This window comes from Martes martes, assembly GCF_963455335.1.
Source record: "Martes martes genome assembly, chromosome: 7".
Taxonomy (NCBI): Eukaryota; Metazoa; Chordata; class Mammalia; order Carnivora; family Mustelidae; genus Martes; species Martes martes.
Window position 1 is genome coordinate 54,664,943 of NC_137894.1, and position 20,757 is coordinate 54,685,699.

The 20,757-nt window shown below is 36.2% G+C and overlaps 1 protein-coding gene across 1 annotated transcript in view; it reads right to left on the reverse strand.

The window, feature by feature from the left end:
• Positions 1-19,550, reverse strand: part of AQR (aquarius intron-binding spliceosomal factor) — a 94,323-nt gene extending 74,773 nt beyond the window's left edge. The window contains exons 1-6 of the mRNA XM_080807984.1: positions 19,292-19,550; positions 14,484-14,540; positions 11,828-11,868; positions 6,570-6,605; positions 3,722-3,842; positions 1,278-1,418 (exon numbers count right to left, since the gene is read on the reverse strand). Of these exons, the coding sequence (XP_080664110.1) occupies positions 1,278-1,418; positions 3,722-3,842; positions 6,570-6,605; positions 11,828-11,868; positions 14,484-14,540; positions 19,292-19,366 (471 nt within the window). The 5' untranslated portion in view covers positions 19,367-19,550. The remainder of the gene's footprint in view (positions 1-1,277; positions 1,419-3,721; positions 3,843-6,569; positions 6,606-11,827; positions 11,869-14,483; positions 14,541-19,291) is intronic.
• Between the last annotated feature and the right edge of the window lie 1,207 nt (positions 19,551-20,757).

The window sequence follows — 20,757 nt, forward strand, 5'->3', positions numbered from 1 at the left end:
GAACAATGGTTCAGTTTCAGCCAATTCAGTGTTTTCAGCTACTTCACAGACATAACTACCTCAAGTAATGAGAACTGATGGCATATTGAAAAAAAGTGAAGTATTTTTTTTTTTTAAGATTTTATTTATTTGACAGAGAGAGAGAGAATCACAGGTAAGCAGAGAGGCAGGCACAGAGAGAGAGGGAAGCAGACTCCCCACTGAGTGGAGAGCCCAATGCGGGGCTCGATCCCAGGACTCTGAGACCATGACCTGAGCCAAAGGCAGAGGCTTAACCCACTGAGCCACCCAGGTGCCCCAAACTGAAGTATTTTAATAATAAACTAGCTTCTAAGTTAACCAAACCTAGCACCAAACTACTAATTCTAAATAAAAAAAATTTTTTTTAAGATTTTTTAAAAATAAAAATCTTTTTTTAATTCAATTTCTGATAGTGTCCTGTCTATATTTACATTTGCATTGTGTAGTTCAGTAAATGTTAAAGTGGTAATAGTGGCATCTACTGGGGGCTTCACAAATCTTTTTTTTTTTTAAAGATTATTTTTTGTAAAGGCATTTTTTAAAAATGCCTTTACAAGATTCATGTGAGGTAGTACCTACAACAAGTAATAACCATCCATCTATCAACATCCAGTCTTAAGAAAGAAACCCCAGCTTTGGGGTCCTGCATGGGTTGAAAGCACAATCAGTTCAGAAGCACATATTTTTAAATAAATAGGTACAGACCTTCACTTAACCACAGTAGGGAAGTGCAAAAAAAAATATTAATTACTATAAATATTTAATTCTTTCGAAGATACTCTTATAAAGAATGAAAATATGTCATACATACCCAAGAGATTTTCAGAGATCATCCACAACTGCCCCTAACTGGTCAACTCAAAACAAAACTCTCCTGCTGACCCGGCAACTTGTGCATGAACCATGTCTGAAAAGTAATAAAGCTAGTTTCTGTGCTCAACTGTGGCACAGATCTCATTACTCAAAGTTCATACTGGCTAGATTCTTTGCTGTTCTACCTCTGGAGAATCTCAGTTCTAATTACCACTTTCCTTAAGAGTCAAGACAGAAAAAAGGAGATCCAGTCCAAATCTATTTTAAAAGTGAATGGCTCTTCTAAAATGTTTTTACTGAGAAGTGGCCGAAATGAAGCTTTGGCATTATCCTCCATCCCTGCTACCACGGATGAAGAGTTGGCTACACAAGTAATTTCATTTATGTTCAACTTAAAAAACAAGAAAATTTGAAAGTTTTCCCAAAAGATAAAGTAAAATTACCAAACTATTGAAGCAATGGTCAAGAAAAAGCAGTAAGACCGTCTGTTCATGGAGTGAAAATTCACCATCAGTTTCAGCTAATGCTGCTTTCAAAATACACTTAAAAAAAAATGGGAAGTGGTCTGGCTTCTTCTTAAAAGTCTGAAAAGAGAAAGAATACAAATTTATTTTGATATGGTTTGCTCTCCACTTTTTCTCCCTTAAACAAACATCAGTAGACTCTTTAGGAGTCTAGTAACAACACCAAATAATTACAAAAAAGATTATTTGCTTAATTATAATTAATGGTAACAAATCAAATACAGGTTTCTGGCAAGATCATGAAAGAGTTGCGGCAACCTTTATCTAATAAAATAATGTTTTATGCATGTGTTTAAAAAAAAATATATATATATGTAATTTTTAAGTAATCCCTATGCCGAACATGGGGTCTTGAACTCATGACCCCAAGATCTAGTCTCATGCTCTACTGACTGAGCCAGCCAGGTGTCCCTAAAATAATGGTTTACTTCCTTTATTTTTTTCTTTTGTGGATTATGCTCACATTTAGCCTAGTGTTTGTTTTCTAAGGATCTTAATAAACATTTTAATTCTTCTAACATAAGCAAAAAAAACATCTTGAGCAAAAATTAGTTTCCCACTAACTAATCTCAAAGATAGCCTCTCCTGCGTTGTATTAGCTCTTTACTCTTAACATGTAAGTAATATACAAAAAGTAGACAATGTAAATATATTCAAGCTTCCCTCTGATCTACCTCCCCATCAAGTTACTTCCACATCTCTTCTTTCAGAGAAGTGCTCTAAATGGGTGATCTACATTAGTTGTTTTCATTTACTTCTCTAAAATAGGCTTCCACCTCAAGGATGCCCCTGAGGCTATTAGGGCTATCAAGTCCAAGGGACTCTTCCAACCCCATACTCCTTTTCAAATGCTGAGGGCTCCTCTTCTTCTGTTGTATACATGTTGATATTTTATGGTTCTAACCTCATTCTTCTTTTCCCCCTCCCTTGACTTGAAAAACATATGCTAATGATTCCAAATATATATCCTCAGTAGATTACTCTCATTAACTCTACATTCCAGGATTCCTCTGTCTACTAGACAATGTCATCTAGATATTCAAAAGGCAATTTAAACTCATTAAGTCCAAAAATCAATTCAACAGTTTTTGTACCCTCCTTGGTACTTCTCAACCCTCTATTATTATTACCTATCACAGTAAATGGCAGTATCATCTATTACACTCAGTTGCCCAAGCCTGGAAACTTATTGGAAATAACACCCTTCCCTAATATTAATTATTCAATTATGAAATCCTGTCAATTCTACTTTTTAAAAAAAAAAGATTTTATTTATTTGAGAGAGAGAGAGAGAGAGAAGATGAGAGGAGAGAAGGTCAGAGGGAGAAGCAGACTCCCCATGGAGCTGGGAGCCTGATACAGGACTCCATCCTGGAACTCTGGGATCATGACGTGAGCCAAAGGCAGTCGCTTAACCAAATGAGCCACCCGGGCACCCTCAATTCTATTTCCTAAATCTTAGTGTATCCTCTTCTCTTCATCTGTATTCCTCTACTTCAAGTCCTAATCACCAACATGCAAACTGATCAGGTCATTCTTTAGCTCAAAAAATCTTGCCTTTCCCTTCCTATAATAGCTTGAAGCAACTTCAAGAAATCTGCAGGATCTTTCAATAATACACAAGGCCCATAGTTTATTCCGGGCTCTAATCTCCCCAAAGATAGTTCTTCTTAAAGAATATCCAAGAGAAGTCCCCATGGTTTTATCTTAAGGAGTTTAATACTTCCTTAATTTAGAGACCACTGCCACAAAAAGACAAGTACCCATGCCTTTTCTTCATTTAAAAAAGTTGATGAGCTGATCATTTTATGGCAGCCAAACAGAACCTAGATTTTGGACCTCTACTAACCAAGCCTCTATTACACTAGCACAAAGAGAAAATGTCATTCTACTAGAAATTTCAAAAAGTGAAAGCAGATCCTAAATTGGGGATAAAGGGAAAAGTGAAATTATAATATGAACATATGTCTTAACTTTGGAAATGTATAGAAAGCAAGTATATACTCCCTGTTGAGAAAAAGGACACTGAAAAATATGATCTCATTTGAGCATGATTTGTGCTAATTAATATAAACTTTATTTCAATCTAATGAAAAGTCTTTATAATCCATGCCATTCTTCATTTCAAGCCCAAAATAGAAAAATAATTTCACTTTCATAATGTTTTGGATCATAGTAAATTAGTTTGAACAAAGTATTGAAACCAGAAAAGAATATTATTCTTCATATATCCACTTTTTTCTCAACACTTAATTTTGGGGCAAAGTTCCATTCTAAAAGCATTATTTATTATCAGTCAAAAGTTCTACTTTTTAATGGCTTAAACACAGTATGAAAGCTCTGAAGTAATTTAAATCTGTTACCTCCCATGCAGGGACATTTTCTCTGAATTTCTCATTCACCATACAGCAGATTGACATTAAATAGGCCTTGCTGGACACCTCTGGAGAATAATTCATCCAGAGGTAATTTTCAAGATACTGGCTGTGAAGAGTGAAAAAGCACAGAATACTTCATTAGTTACCACCACTCACCATACTATGTCACTCACCTGGAAAAGCATGATTATCTACAACTTTCTGAAAACTTTAAAAAAACTACATGACTTGGAAATCCTTCACAAACTTACCTGTAATCTAGGTCATTGCTATCTGCTACCAATTTTTAAAATTTATTAAAGAGTATTGTTCACCACAGTCTTAAAATAAGAATTTTGGTATCTTGGAGGGAAAATGCCAGTTACCTTGAAAACTGACTTATGTTGAATACCTAGTAAATCAGGTATTAAAATGCTTCTTTTTATTAAGTCTCTTTCTTAGTTTCTGGAAGTTATTTGGCCCTCATATGAGGTAGTATTAATGTCCCAGATATATTTATCTGCTGAAAATGCTCATAATATCATTCTGGTTTTTTATTTCATCAAGAGTTTTAGATAAGGAATATCCAGTGTTCTGATGGTAATAATTACATGTTAGTAATCTTTGCTGTCTTCCTGCCTCGAAAGTATAAACTCTTATTCTCCAAAGCTACAATTATTATAAATAAATTTCAGTATTTCTGATTTCTACAAGAAAACTTAGCTACCATTCAGGGTACTTATAAACATCATTTACCACACTGGGGTTAAAATACTCTTGAGCACCAATTTTAAAAAAGCAAGGTGTTTTGTTCCCACTTTTAAATCACTCCACATGCATGTTGCAATCATTCACACACATGTGTGCAGGCCTATGTACAAACCCACATAGTTAAGTGGTTTAGTTTCTGCTGTAACACTGTGATTTTTCTACTTCCTCTTATGCTCACATCAGTACTTCCATCTTTAGCAATACTTACTTTATTTATAAGAACCTAAAAAACCGGACAAGTGGAATTTTACTTAAAATGATGGTCAAAAGGCTCCTGAAGTCTCTTTCATAAATAAAATGCACAAAGCTTCCTTCATTCCTTTCTTACAAGTTTAAATTCCTTTTTCCTAAATTATATCCTTTAGAACTTCTCCCAGCAAATCTGTTAGTATTAATCTGTTTGAAATTTATTTCATGACATTTAGCTGGTTATATAATAATTCTTTCTGGGTTGTAATTTTTTTCTTGTATTAGTCTCATTCTATTACATTCTCTATTACTACAACAGAGAAATCTACAATTAATCTATGTATCCTTGTTTGAGTAATGTCTTTTTTTCCTCTAGCAGATAAGATCTTCATTCCGTCTTTGTCAGTCTTCAGTTGCTCTATTGAGTATTATTGTACTTCCTGAATCTAAAATTCATGTTTCAACTGTAGAAAATTCTTAACCGCCATCTCTTCTAAATTGCTACTTCTCCATTCTCCCTAAATCTCTTCTGAAATTCTTATTGGACTTCCGGATTTTCACCTCTGTATCTCTGAATTTCCTTTTACATTATTCATCTCTATTTCTCTTTGCTATTATTAATTAATTTTCTATATTCCAGTCCACTAATCCCCTCTTTAGCTGTGTCTAATCCAGCACAGGCCTATGCTGTTTTATTGTGCTTTGCTTTATTCAGTTTTGCAGATGTTGCATTTTTCACAAATTGAAAGGTTTGTGGCAATGTTGCATTGACCAAGTCTAACAGCACCATTTTTTCCCAACAGTATTTGCTAACTGTGTCTGTCACATTTTGGTAATAAGAATTATCAAAGAATTTGGCAATAAGAATATTTCAAACTTTCTGATTATTACTATATTTGTTATGGTAATCCATGATTTGTGATCATGCTTATTGAAAGCTCAAATGATGATTAGCACTTTTTAGCAAGTAGGTATTTTTAAATTAAGGTATATAGATTTTTTTTTTAGACATAATTCTGTTGCCAAATAATAGACTACAACATAGTATAAACATAACTTTTATATGCACTAGGAAACCAAAAAATGCATTTGACTTGCTTTACTGCAGTGGTCTCAAACTGAACCTGCAATATCTCCAATGTGCCTGTATCTAATTTGTCCACTGAGTTTTAAAATTTCAGTAATTTTTATTTCTGTTTTCCCCAAATCTGTACATTTTTAGTATCCTGTTCCATGTTCGCACAATTTCTTCTTTTATATTCAGTTTTAAACATAATGATTTGACAGTGTATATCAATTATTATCTAAGGTCCTGCGTGGGTATGATGGGGATATAATTCTCCTGTTATTTCAACTGACCAGCTTACAGTTGATTATTATCCTAACATGCTTTGTAATTAGGGACTATGAACTCAATTTTACTAGGGTTCTATAGGCATTTTTCTGCAATGCAATTGGGATACATATCCTTCCAGAGTACCCTTACATTTGTTTCTGCTGGATGCCTCAGAGGTATCACTGGCTTGTCAGTTTTTAATACTAATGTTTTATCTTGGGGGTTATCTGACTATACAGTAAACTCCAAATCCATTCTTAACATTTTCAGATAAGGAACTGAGGCTATGAAAGTAGATGATCTGCTCAAGATGATATGGGTAGATGGGTGGGGAGATGGGTGAAATTGGTGATGGGGATGTAGAAGTGCCCTTGTCAAGATGAGCACCTACTGATGTATGGAATTGTTAAATCACTATATTGCACCTGAACCTAACATAACACTGTATGTTAACTATACTAGAATTAAAAAAACATGATACAGGTATCCCTACGGTATACAGACAATATAGATCTGACGCCATATTTAACTTCATCAAAGTAAAGCCTTTTAACTCACCTGAATTCCAAGAGCATTATCTTTCTGATGGCAAACCTAAAGTATAAAAATAAATAATAAAAATGTTTAAACAGAAAATATAAACATTTCAGTCATTAATACAGATGCATTTTAAAATCTTGTTTTAGGGGCGCCTGGGTGGCTAAGTGGGTTAAAGCCTCTGCCTCCGGCTCAGGTCATGATCCCAGGGTCCTGGAATCGAGTCCCACATCAGGCTCTCTGCTCAGCAGGGAGCCTGCTTTCTCCTCTTTCTCTCTGCCTGCCTCTTTCTGTCTACTTGTGATCTCTGTCAAATAAATAAATAAAATCTTTAAAAAAATAAATAAATAAAATAAAATCTTGTTTTAATATCGACCCACCTATCAGAATCATATTTTAATATGCATTGAAAAAAGTTAATTTTGCTTTTATACTTTTTCTTTGTATTTTGTCAGGGTAGTTTATTTTTTAAAAATTAAGAAAAGTTACTTAATAGGATAGATGAAACCTTATCCTACCCATATTAACAAACACAATTAGAACCATGACATACTGATATAACACATAGGTTAGTAAGGCAAATAATTTTAATGAAAACACAAATGTTCATCACTATCCATATTATTGGAGTACAATTGCCAACAGTTAGCCTATATCAATTTCTTAAGCAATGACAAACATCCTTTTATCAGTATTCAAAAGGAAACATTCTGAAGTCATGCCCTCCTGAAAATACATGGGACACATGTATCTCCATCACAAACACAGGAATCAGAGTTTTCACAGCTTTCATAAGTCCTGACCTTAAGTCTACAATATGACAAAATCGTGAAAGGAATATTAGATATCTCTATTTACTAGACTATCTTTTTAAAGTAAAAATACTTTGTTTTATAAGAATAAATAATGCTGTAGTTACCAGGTATCTCTCCAAAGGCAGGTTCAAGTGTCCACTAATTCAGTTTTATCATTTTGCATATTGGAAATAAAGTAGTCAGAGCAGAACACTGCCACTAGATAATAGCCTCCAGCTTTGAAAATTAAATGTGTAGGCATTATGAATCTATAATACCCCTAGAGACGATTATCCTGTCAAAATACCACTGTACTGATTTCTGATCTCTTACATAGTTTCACTAAGCAATGTCACGGAACTTTATTGAGAATAAAGTGAAAGTTTTTACTGTGCAAAAGCACAAAGACATAACACTGAGAAAGTACTGGCTTCTACAGCCAGCCAGACCACGGAGTGTATATAACATCTTGTGTGTCAGACACACTAGGTCTCCAGCTGCAGACACGACGGTGAAACAGAATTCATTCAGTGTCCACTATGCACTCAACTGCATGCTTAATTTCTTCAATCACAGAAAGGACCTCTTGAAGGAAGAAAGAAAAAATACCAGTGCATAAGATAGAAGGCAGTATGCTAAGGGTGCCTGGGTGGCTCAGTCGGTTGAGCCTCTGACTCTTGGTTTTGGCTCAGGTCATGATCTTGGGGTCATGGGATCGAGCCTCTGCACTATGCATGGAGCCTGCTTAAGATCTTTCTCCATCTCCCTCTGCCCCACCCCTGCCCCCTTACTTTCTCTCTCCCTAAAAAAAAAAAAAAAAAAAAAGTATTATTATTATTATTAATTAATTAATTTTAAAAAAAGAAGAGAAGAAGAAGATCATATTTTGGTCATGATTCAGAACTACCTTCACAACATCTTTTAAACATTCTGGGACCCAGTTTCCTCATATTCAAAAGTGGCAAAGTAGCCAATTTACTTCCGAATGACTGGACAAGAGAAAAGTAAGTCATGATAGGTCAAGATAAAGCAAAAACACTCAATCTTACCTCTAGCATTCTTGGTGGTATTCATTAAATTTGGAGTTTTATTCTGCCAATAAGCCTTGCTGCTATAATTGCCACTGCTGGTTCTCTTGGGAAATAACTGTGTGAACACGTGAGGTCTGGAGTTGTGGCAGCCCTCTTGCAACCACATAGGGAAAGCACTCCCCCCCACCCCCAAAAAATTGTGAAAAGGTTGACAAAAGGCTCTCACATTAACTTCTGAACTACCCATATCCAGGTTTATTGTAAAGTAGATGATTAAAAAAACAAATAATAATAGTGAACAAAAGAAGCCAGCCACAAAAGAGTATATCACATGATTCTACTTAAAGTTTAAAAACAAGCAAAACTATAGTGTTCATGTTTCCATACTTACATCTCAAAATTAGTTAAAGCAAAAGGCCATGCAAGGGCTTTGGGGATGCTAACAATTACTGGCTTTTATTATCTTGGTGGTGGTTATGAATGGTAATAATCTAGAAGGCTAAACATTTCTGTTTTATGCCCTTTTCTGTATTATGTTTCATAGCAAAGGGTTTTAAACATTTTTTTTTAAGTTTTTAAAATTTATTTAAGTAATCTCTACATGCCGTGTGGGTCTCAAACTTATGACCATGAGGTCGAGTTACATGCTCTTCTGGGTAAGCCAGCCAGGCACCCTGGGAATTAAACATTTTAAATTAAAACAAATATAAACACTTGCAAAAGTAAACTACACTACAATTCACTTTTTTTCTGCATAAAAACCACTTAGATGGATTCATAACAGAATTAATTGTCATACCAAAGTGTGCTGTTTAAGGGAGTTCTAAAAGGCAATGGATCCTGCACTACTTAAGAATGGAGTATTGGATAAGAGTCAAAGAACCAGGATTTAATACCCAGCTCTTCCTCTAACTACTGGGAAACATTTTGGGTTAACTACTTAACCCCTCTGTACTGCAGTTTCCTCATCAATAAAACAAGGATAATTCTGTGACTATCACACGTTGTTTGTGAGGAAAAATGAGCTACTATACATGCAAGGTGCTTAGAACAGAATCTGGTACACAGTAAGCACTTAACAAATAACAATTATGATAATTTTTAACACATTAAAATTAAACAGATAAAAATATTAAGATATGTTTGCCAAATCTGAAAATGTAAGGATATGAAATATCCTTTTCGTATTTCATATTTCATATTTCGAATCAATTGTGTAATAGACCACACATTCATGGGTGACTGAGCGAGATGGTATTTTACCACTTTTGAGATCCTAGAAGTTATTCTTACCATAAGAATATTAAGAACTGATTGATTTATTTCCCAGATTCCTCCTACAGAAATAGGGTTGATATGCAAAAAATGTGTATTATAAGAACATTAATGTATAATATTAAGAGTACCTTATAGCTTTAAACTGTCTATTTTGATAGCCTACAAACAAGTTAATAAATCTTATATCATCATTCTCCAATAATGAAGATATTACCAGCACGTAACTCAGCAAAACAGCTTCCTCAGGCACTAGTCTAAAAAATGGTCATTTAAAAATGTAAATATACATTATTTACGTCAGGGAATGGGAATTCAAGAGTGCACTTATGATGAAAACATATACACACATTACAGTTTATGTATTATAGAAGTACACTTAACTTTCTGAACTTTGAGATCTGAGGGCAAAATGTAATCAGTTTACTTTCATTTAAGTATTCAAATGTATACAAGGTGAGAAAATGGTAAGAGGGCCATGATAAATCTTAGTGAGCCTGGCCAACTACAGTTACTCTTTAAACAATTAAAAATAATGTAGCCAAGTATATAATTTCAAAAACACTGGCAGCTTTTGGTTATTAGTCACATAAAAATTACCTTTAAGGAAGAAATATTAATCATTAAGGTTTTGAATGAAACAAACAAGCAAACAAAACCACAAGCAATTATTTTCCACTGGAGTAAAGCCACTCCGAAGAGACAGAAAACTAGTTGAGAAGGTTCAAGATGATTTTCAGATTGGTATATCCTTAATATGTATGAAAAAATAATCCTAGAATTTATCTACCCATTTATCTTAAGTTTTACTAGGTAATCTCATCCATACCCATTCCCAGACAAAGTTATAAGTTATGTATCTGCTCAAATGTTGTATCTTTAGAGGATTTCCCCAATCATTCGACCTAAAATGGTCCTTGCGACTACCCTAAACACACTTAAATTTATAATACTACCTGAGACATTATATACCTGTATATTTCCTGTCTGTCTGGACTAGAACTAGAACACAAGCTCAGTGAGTAGAGAATTTATCTGCCATGTTCACTGTTGTACCTTTAGCACTGACATAGTGGTTGATACAAAGCAGGCTCAACTCTGTCATCTTTTTTGAGCTCTGTACTGAGATACCCAACTGTTTATTCTACATCTCCATCTGCACGGCTCTTTACTACTTAGAATTAAACATTTCTAAAAGTGGACTAATGATCTATGTCCAACTCGATCCCTAACAACAACAGGAGAAATCCATAATGGAATCCACTAATTAACCTAAGCCAAAAACTTAGAGAAGTCACCTTTGATTCTCCCCTTTCCCTCATTCACCACATCCAACCACAACCATCTTGTCACTTCTATCTCAAATTGGCACACCTCTTTATCTCAATCTTCCAAGCTAATTCAAGCCATCATTATCTGGAACGTAATTACTATAATACTCACCTAATTTCTTGCTTCTTATACCCTCCAAATTCTTTTTTTTAACTACCACCATCTTAACCAAGTTAAGCTTACATGCTTAACCTCCCATTATTCTTCAGATAAGAAACAAAATCCTTAACATGACCTTTGGTCCTGCTTCCTTTTATATGCTCACAAATCAATCATTAAAGCAAAAACAACTAGCCTCTCATTTTGATGCTACCATGGATTTGCCTTCATAATGTTTAGTAAAATTAACCTTCTAGGACTCAAACACATGAAAAATAACAAATCTGAGATTTTGTAAGTTTTTTTAGTCATAACCTAAATGTTTCCATTTTATATGAAAACAGTCAATTATTCTTCTAAAATACTCACTGGGCATGTATGTCTACAGCTGCAGATCCAGAAACATACCCAAAATACATTAAAAAAAAAAAAGATGAGATGGAATGATGTGTACAGTATAAACTTTCCGTATTAAAAAAAATATGTAGATAAATAAATCAAGGGTTAAGGGACAGGGACGATTTCTTGAAACTTACCCCCTTCTTTTCTATTATTTAATTATTTTACATATATTCTATACATTGCAGCAGCTAGATATAAAAGTTTTTCTGGCCACCATCTCCCCAATGACCAAATCAAAAAGAAAGAAAAAAGTTCCTAGTTATGATCACATTTAGTTTAGAAGTGCAGAAGAGATCCAACTTGGTCCCACCTAACCTCTATGTATGAAAATTAAACTCATTCTTACCTTGATTTGACAATCTCTTTTTCATATATATCTTCAATGACCTGTTATCAAAAATATAAAAATGTTTAATATCTCAAACAGCATTTTTTTAGATCCCAAGTTGATAGTTTACAGTTACTGAGATTATATAAAATAAGCTGGCTTAGAATAGTTATAAAATATTATTGAAATAACTACTTAAAAGATTTTTTATAATCTCATCATATTCCTCAAAATGTAAAATAATAGAAAGCAAAGTAGTAGAAGATAAATAATAAACTATATATACATGAAAAGAGTCCTAGAAACAATCACTAAAATCATGTATTCAAGGTGGCTCTGTCATGCAGCGGATAGAGCACTGGACTTCTTCTTTTTTTTTTTTTTTTTTAAGATTTTATTTATTTATTTCACAGAGATCACAAGTAGGCAGAGAGGCAGGCAGAGAGAAGGGGAAGCAGGCTATCCACAGAGCAGAGAGCCCGATTCGGGGCTCGATCCCAGGACCCTGAGATCATGACCTGAGCCGAAGGCAGAGGCCCTAACCCACTGAGTCACCTAGGTGCCCCTAGCACTGGACTTCTAAAATGATGTATTTATACTTCCAGGGAAAATAAAAACTCACAGATCAGAATATTTTTAAAAACTTAATTTTAAGGTATATGCTATCAGACTCCATCAAAGAATCCTAACAATGTAGTTTTAAAAGCCAGACAGATAGTAAATCAGAAGTATGAGGACATAATAGAAGCAAACTAGATCCTGTTTTCCAAACACAAGTGATAAATCCTCAGAATTTCAATTCTTTCAGGTTAGGGAGGCCAGGATGGTGTGATACTTCAGAATTCAGCATTGGTGTTAGAAGCCTGTTTCAAACCACCCACCCATGAGTCTTTAATAAGAGTTACCAGTAGAAGTCAAAGCACTGCTAGTGGCTAGTGATAACAGCAGTTAAAAAAAAGTCCTGCTATAAAATTATGAAATACTTTAATATGGTATATATTTTATGTAGCTATAATGTCTTTTAAATGCTCAAAATACATTTGTCAAGTTAATGTGGGTTATATTTTTATATTTAAGGATTTTATGTATTTAAGAGAGAGAGAGTACAAGCAGGGAGCAAGCAGACTCCCCACTGAGCATGGAGCCCAAAGGGCTTGATCCCAGGACCTGGAGATCATGACCTGAGCTGAGGTCAGACACTTAACCAAATGAGCCACCCAGGCACCCCAAGTCTTTTTCAATTTAGACAAAATTTCTGTTTTGCCTTTCTTTTTACAAAAATTCAAATTAAATAATAAAATGAAGGGCATAATCTTCAAATACCAACCTATAATAAAGTTCTTCTAAACAGGCATACATAGCTTCATTCAGAATTATAATGATCTGAAAATAATTTCTGAAAGTCTTAATCTAATTAAATTCAACTCGATCTAGTAGTGTCATTAAGATATTCCTGTTACTAATGAAAAGTGACCCTAAGAACTCTCAGATCCAACATATACTAATACAAACACATACAAATAGCATATAAGAAGATAAAGCAACTCTACTGGTAATTAGAGTAATTAATGTATGCCATGTTTACGAATGTCCTCCTGATGAATAAAAGGGATTGCTGGCAAAACAGAAATATATTCATAAATGAAACACTGAAGCTCAAATGATATAAGAAATTTTGGGTTAAAATTTTGGGTTAATTTCAGTTTTTACCAAGTATGCCTAAAGCAGTCTGTTACTCCTCCTGCTCATGCATGTACGTGCTCGCTCGCTCTCTCTCTCTCTCTCAAATAAGTAAAATCTTAAAAATAAAAAAAAATTTCTATGGGTTTTTGACTGCATTGGGGGATCAGCACCCCAACCCTGTGTTGTTCAAGGGTCATCTAATGAAGTCACACTTTAACCATAGGGAAGAGAAAATACATTTACAGTATTGTACTGTACTTACCCCCCCCAAAAAAATCCGTGTATAAATGGACCCATGCAGTTCAAACTTGTTTTGTTCAAGGGTCAACTACATTTGTTAAATGGCATGCAATATATCATCTCTATTTTCTTTAAAGATCTCTCTTTAAGAAGCTATCTCAATGAGAATTAATCCCACATTTACAAATTTTTGTTTTCATTTATCCTAAATTGCTACACCTAAACCATAAGTCCATTCCCTAATTGAAATATTACTGGTCTTTGGTCATCTAATCCTCTCCCCTAAACAACTCCCACTTCTCCCACCATTCTTACAAATCTTTACCTCAGCTCATCAACCTAAAAATAAAAAACAATAGACTCTACCCTAAAGGAACTGTCAAAAAACTGTACAGAAATTTCTGTATATTTACAAAAATTTTCATTACATGGTCATTATAATAATATACTTAAAACAAACCAAGAATCTATAACAGAAAAACAGTTAAGTTATATATACACATTTTAAAAAAAATTTAACATAACAAAATGATAGCAGAGGTTATCTCTGGGTAGTGATTTTTATTTTCTAATGTGTAACTTCTGTTATTTTCCAAATTTTCTAAGATGAATAACTGTCAATCTGATAATTAGAAAACTATAATTTGAACTTAAAAAAATCATGGAATGCTTTTGTTGTATTAGTCCTTAAAAATGAGATAAAAAGAACATACCTATACAAAAAGAATGTTGTAACCCCCCAAATACTTACCTTTATATCAAAAGGTGATTTTTTCTTGATATGAGGAGCCCAGTATTTACATGCTAACTGCAAAAATAAATAGTATAAATAATAAGTCACAGGTTCATACCATTGTTGAGCTAGAAGATTGGGTTCATACAGTAACAAGCTATTTCTTAACAGGGCACTACAGGCATTGGGAGGACAGAGTAATCCCACCTCCCAGGAGGACTATACAGGCATGCAGGCCAGTTAGCATCCTTGGCCCCAATCCACTAAATGCCAGTAATGCCCAGCACTGCACCCTGCTCTTGTGATTTACAAAAACAAAACAAACTTTTCTAACCACACCAAGAGGAACAGTAGGACCCAGTTAATAACCACAGTCAAACATCTTCAGCACAGAGACAATGAAACCCAGAAACTGCCTAGAAAGAACACCCTAGAACCTAGGGTTAAGTGAGCTCCCCATACAATTAGTTAAGAGTTGAGCCAGTATTAAAAAACAGATTCAAAATCTTCAGGAATGTTTATCTGTAAAACAATAACTTTTAAGTGATTAGTGGACACCCAGACACACATAATGAAACCTAAAAAGTTTCTACTCTATAAACAGGTTATTACAGAGAACAAAAGAGCTGATATACTTCCGCAGATTATATATATATATACACACACAATATTTCCAGATCTTTAGATGGGTTGTATATTATTATATAATATCAAGAAAAAACTTGGTCTTATTAATATGCATTTTTTTAAAAAAGAAACTAAACTGCAATCACTTGAAAAACAGAAAACTCTGGTAAGCACAAAGACTCAACACATTTATAAGAAAGTGTTATCTGCACAGTATCTAGTATACTGGAGGAACTCAAATAATAGCCAATGGATTGACGTATGTAGGTATATACACACAGGTGCATGGCTGAATGAACAAATAAAGTAAAATCTGAAATGTTACCTCTTCTATGAGGCTTTCCTCAACCCTACCTGATGGTGATAATTGTTTCTTCCTTCTCTTCATTTCATAAAGAACTCTACTATAGTCTTATCTTTCTGTATTATTAATCATTTGATTGCTTATCTATCTTCCTGTCTGCCTAAGTGGGACACTAAAGAGATGGGACTCATATCTTCTTTGCTTCTATAGCTAAGTACCTATCCTAGTAAGTACACCCAAAGGGCCTCCCAAGCAGTGAGGACACTGACCCTGAGGAAGTCTCTCCAAACCCGTATCGGAACGGCCCACTTACGTGACATCTTCCCGAACTATCAATTACCCTCCAACCCAACAGAAAACACTTTTACCCCCAATTATCTTATGGTATTCTCATTCCTCATTCCACTGCCTATGGGCATCACACAAACTACTTTTACTCACCTCATACCATTAAGCGAACTGAATCTGATCAGTTTTCATGGATTTAGGGTCTTCCAAACACATATGTAAATCCTATCTTCTGATCAAAACTGCTTATTGTAAATATCTGATCCAGCTTTTCCTTGGGGTCTAACCTGTGACCTCTCAGACACTACTACCTTCAGGAATATACTGCCTTTCCCCATACTCTTCAGTCTCATGCAAAATAGAAACTCTTTCCATTTCGCACTTAACATAGCTATGACAGCATAGATTGTTCAAAATAAATTTTACTGAAAGACAAAAAGGACATAAAATACAATAGCATAAAAAACTGAATTCACAAAGTTCAGATCTCTGATCTCTTTAAAACTAAATTTTAAGCTCTGCAACTTACTCATTTAATAATAATTTAAAAACACCTTCTTTGGTCAGGTACTCAGAAATGAAGAAGGAGGGAGGAATGGGAGGAGAAAGAGAAGAAGAAAAAGAATAAACCACCACCTAAATCCAAGATAACCCCTCCAGCTAGAAAACCCATTTCCTCACGTCCCTATTTATGTTTTAAAGTCCATCTAAAATGGCACTTTCTCAATGGGGAAAAGATTCTTTCTTGACAGTCTTTTCTTAGACAAAACTTTTCATTTAAAACTGTATTCTCAAAGCATTTCCCTCACATCTCTATTCTGGCATTTATCAACTGAACTATGGTGAGTCTCTTAAAGTCTCCCAGAAACTGAACTCCCTAAATACAAGGATCACATTTTATTTACCTTTGCAGCCTATAAGAGCCCAAAACAGTGTCTAGCAGATATCAGGCACTCATGTTTGCTATCATGGCCCAATACTGCTGAGAATGTTCATCCCTACTTCTACATTTTAATGCTCTGGTATGTTTATCCATTAATTCACTCACTCTTTTAACAAATACTCATCACACAATGTGCACCTAGTACAATGCTAGGCACTGGGAGTACATGGGGAATAAATCAGACACGGTTCCCAGCCTCAGCTCTCTCAATCTAATGCAGGATACAATAAAAGTTATATGTTTACAAAAAATATTCCCTGGGACATATCAGTCAATCCTACAGTTTTAAATACCATCTTGGGTCAAAAAATATAAAATTTATATTCAAGCCCACAGCTTGCTCAGGTACTCTCGACTCACATATTCAACTGCCTCCTCAATATTCTCAACTGAATGTTTACGAGGCATCTCACATTTAATAAGTCCCAAAGAGAGCTCTTGATATTCCCCCACTAAACCCTCTCCTTTCCTATCTCAGTAAATGTCCATACCATTCACCTAGTTGTTCAAACTATGCCCAATTCATCTTTTCCTCCATCCTTCCACAATCAATCATCACCAAGTCCTGCTGCCTCTAACCTCAGTATGTATCAGTCTACACTAATCTTTTTTTAAATTATTTTTTAATATATTTTTAAGTCTTTATTTATTTATTTGAGAGAGAGAGAGAGAGAGCATGAGAAGGGGAAGGGTTGAGGGAGAAGCAGACTTCCTGCTGAGCAGGGAGCCCGATGTGGGACTCCAACCCAGGACTCCAGGATCACCATCCCAGGACTCCAGGATCACCATCCCAGGACTCCAGGATCACGACCTGAGCTGAAAGCAGCTGCTTAACCAACTGAGCCACCCAGGCGCCTTACCCTAATCTTTAATAGTAGAGACCACCATCATCTCTTACCTGGAGTCACTGGTAACCCTACTGCTACTTTTGCTCTTTCACTCCCATCCAGTTTCCATCCATTAGCCAGAAGATCCTTTCTAAAATATTCCCTGGATTGCAATTAAAATCTACTGTACTGAGAATGAAATCCAAACTTCTTATCTCACCCTCCAAAACTATATATGATGTCTACATACTATCTGTCCTCACCTCACCCCATTCTCCCTCTTATGTTTCTATCCCGGCGTTTTTTATATTCACACCATAAAGCATTCGCGCTTGCTATTCCCTGGATTGTTTCCCTGCTCTCCCCCAAGCTGGCATTTCTTCGCATTCAGGTCTTAGTTCAAATGTCACCTCAGAGAGAACTTTCCTGACAGCCTTTCATACACCCCACCCTAGTCAGTGCCATAACACCCTGCTTCATTTTCCTGATACCACTTATCCCTATTTGAAACTGTACTGTTAATTTGTCTGACTCATCTCTAAAATCTAAGCTTCTTGAGCGAAGGAAATTAATAAAGGGCTTTAACCATAAAAATACAGGTACATGGGAAAAGGGAGATCTAATCTAGTTTAAGTTGTCAGGAAAGCTTCTCCCAAGTAATGTAGATGGATGACAATGAATTAACCGCATAAAGCGGGAGAAAATGAGGATTCTGAGCAGAAGGAACAATGCTGAAAGACCAGGAGGTGAAAGAAAGCATGTCGAATTTAAGTAAATGCGGGTCAGTATGGCTAAAGCAGAGTTAGAAAGAGAGAGGAAACTAGATATAAGCCCATGCCAGATCACATAATATTTTGAAGGATCCTGGTCATTATCCTAAGAGAAATTAGAACTCTATAGATTTTACGAAGGTAAGTGGTATGAATGGATTTGCATTTGTGTAAAATCACTGGCAGCAATATGAAGGCTGGGCTGGGGGAAAGCAAGAGGAACCACAAGACAGGTTAGGGTGCCTAGGCCCAGAGAGTAAACAAGGGCAACCTAGCTTAGTGTACAAAGAAGCAGACAAACCTGAAAGATATTTAGAATGTAAACACGTAGTGGTTAAGGGAAATGGGGGTTCAAAATGACCCTGAGACTTCTGCGTTGGCAAATCTGAGACAGACCAAAGAAGAAAGAGGAAGATGGGATAACTTGGGCAGGGAGCTACTTGCACTCTTAACCAACACCCAAAGCAGCGAAATAAGGATTAGGAAAGTTGTTGAGGGCTACAGGACTGTGTTTCCTTTTTCACAGCCCACCGCGGTTCACAATGCAACACAGTAAACGGGTTCTAAATGAGTGCTTTCGGATAACGCCATTGCTCTCTTCATAGATGCATTTACTTGGAGCAGGTGTCTTGGCCGACTCTCGTCACCCCACTCAAAAGCCTAGTTACTCTAAGGCTAAAAAAAACTCTACTCCTTCTTCTCTGTTTAGGCATCATCTCGGCTACGAAACCCTGCCAGTCTCAGATAGGCTGGGGTGCTTTCTTCTGTGAATCTACCGCTTGCGACAGACTCCAGTACAGAGAAGCTCGCTTAGTATATTTCTTTTTATTTGTCTATCTTCCCTAGAACCCGTACTCCGTAGGGCAAGGCGGCTCTTTCCCTGTGGTATCCCCAGCGCCTCACACAGTGGCCGACACAGAGCAGATACTCAGTTCGAAAACTTGAGTGAATGAATTGACGAACGAATGCTTCCTAGGTGTTCCCAGTCCCACGGAAAGTCCCAGACCGAGGCCTCGGGAACCTTGACATCTCCTCCTTTCACACACACCAGACTCGGCCAAGCGCACCTGGGTTACGAATTCCGCGTTGATCTGGGACACCGTAGGAGCCACGATTTTCTTGGGCTGAGCAGGGGCCGCCATGGCAGCACTCTCACTCCGCTCCAGTGGAATGGAAAGGTCCGCTCGGAGCAGTGAAGAACCCGATGCACGTCCCCTAACAGGCAGCTGCGGCTGCCCAACTCCGCGAACCAGGAGCCCGCGGGCCAGATTACCCTCACTGTTCACAGTCTGGGAGGAAGGCGTACAGGATCCCGTATATCTCCCCGGAAGCAGAACGGAACGGGGCCGGAAGTTCGTGCTGGCGTTGGGTCTGAGCTACAGAATACAGGGGCTTCGGCCTCCTCAGCGTGCGCCCCCTAGCGGGAAGATGGGAGAACGCACTCGGTAGTCCGGATCGAGTCTCAATGACTGGGCAGGTAGATGGTGTTGGTGTTGGGCGAGGGTTCTCCTGGTAGAGGTGTCGGGGTCGGGGAGACTTGGCAGTTCTCTCAAACCTAAAAAAAGCAGTAGTGAAAAAAACATAGGCTGGGTATGAGGGGCTTGGTTTTAAATGTTTTTAAAAGATTCATGAAGTGTAAAATTTGATCTGTTTGGAGTGTAAAATTTGATCTGTTTTCAGTCCTACATCCGTGAAACCATCACCAAAATCTGGATGTTAAGCATATTCAACACCCCGAAAAGTTTCCTCATGCCTTTTGCAATTCATCCCTATTGCCATACTAGGGGAAAAGGGCTACTAGGTAAAAAGGAGCTGAGAGGTTAGTGAGTGAAGAGGCAATGGAGAAAGTAGGTGTAAAATGGATTTTCAATATAAAAGACAAAAAGATACAACAGTAACCAAAATAACAGGTAAAACTCAAGTTACTTGTCCCAACTGTTATCTGTTTTTACACAAGGTGCTGTGGTTTTTTTTTTTTTTTTTGGCCTATCCTCCCTTTTTCCAAACACAACTTCAAATTTGACCTAATAGCTAACCTGCATAAATGCAAATAAATGCAAATTATTGGGCCCAACACCAGACAGGAGAGAAACTCTGAAGATGTGGCTTAGCTATCCATGCTTTTAACAAACTCTCTACATGATTCCAATGCACACACAGTTTGAAAACCACTGATCAACAGTTGCAATTAATGGAGTGATGAACAAAAAGCAGTGGGAGCACAGGGGATGGATTGTTTGGGTAAATCAGAAAGGCTTCCAGAGGAAGTAGTATTTAAGTTCAAACTCAAAGAATGAATAGAAATTTGCCAGTGTAGATATAAAATATTACGAGTTCCATATTCCTTTAATAATACCATTGTGTCACTTTTCTGTTTTTTTTTCTCCTAGTGCTAACTGAACCCCAGCAGTTAGCCCTGAAATTTAAGTCCTTCTAACCAGCAGTCGAAAGTTCAAGACAGGAATTAAATGTTCTTTCCTGCTTCTAAAAAGCAGATACTGTGTTTCATCAAAAAGTCCTTGAGGCATCTGGC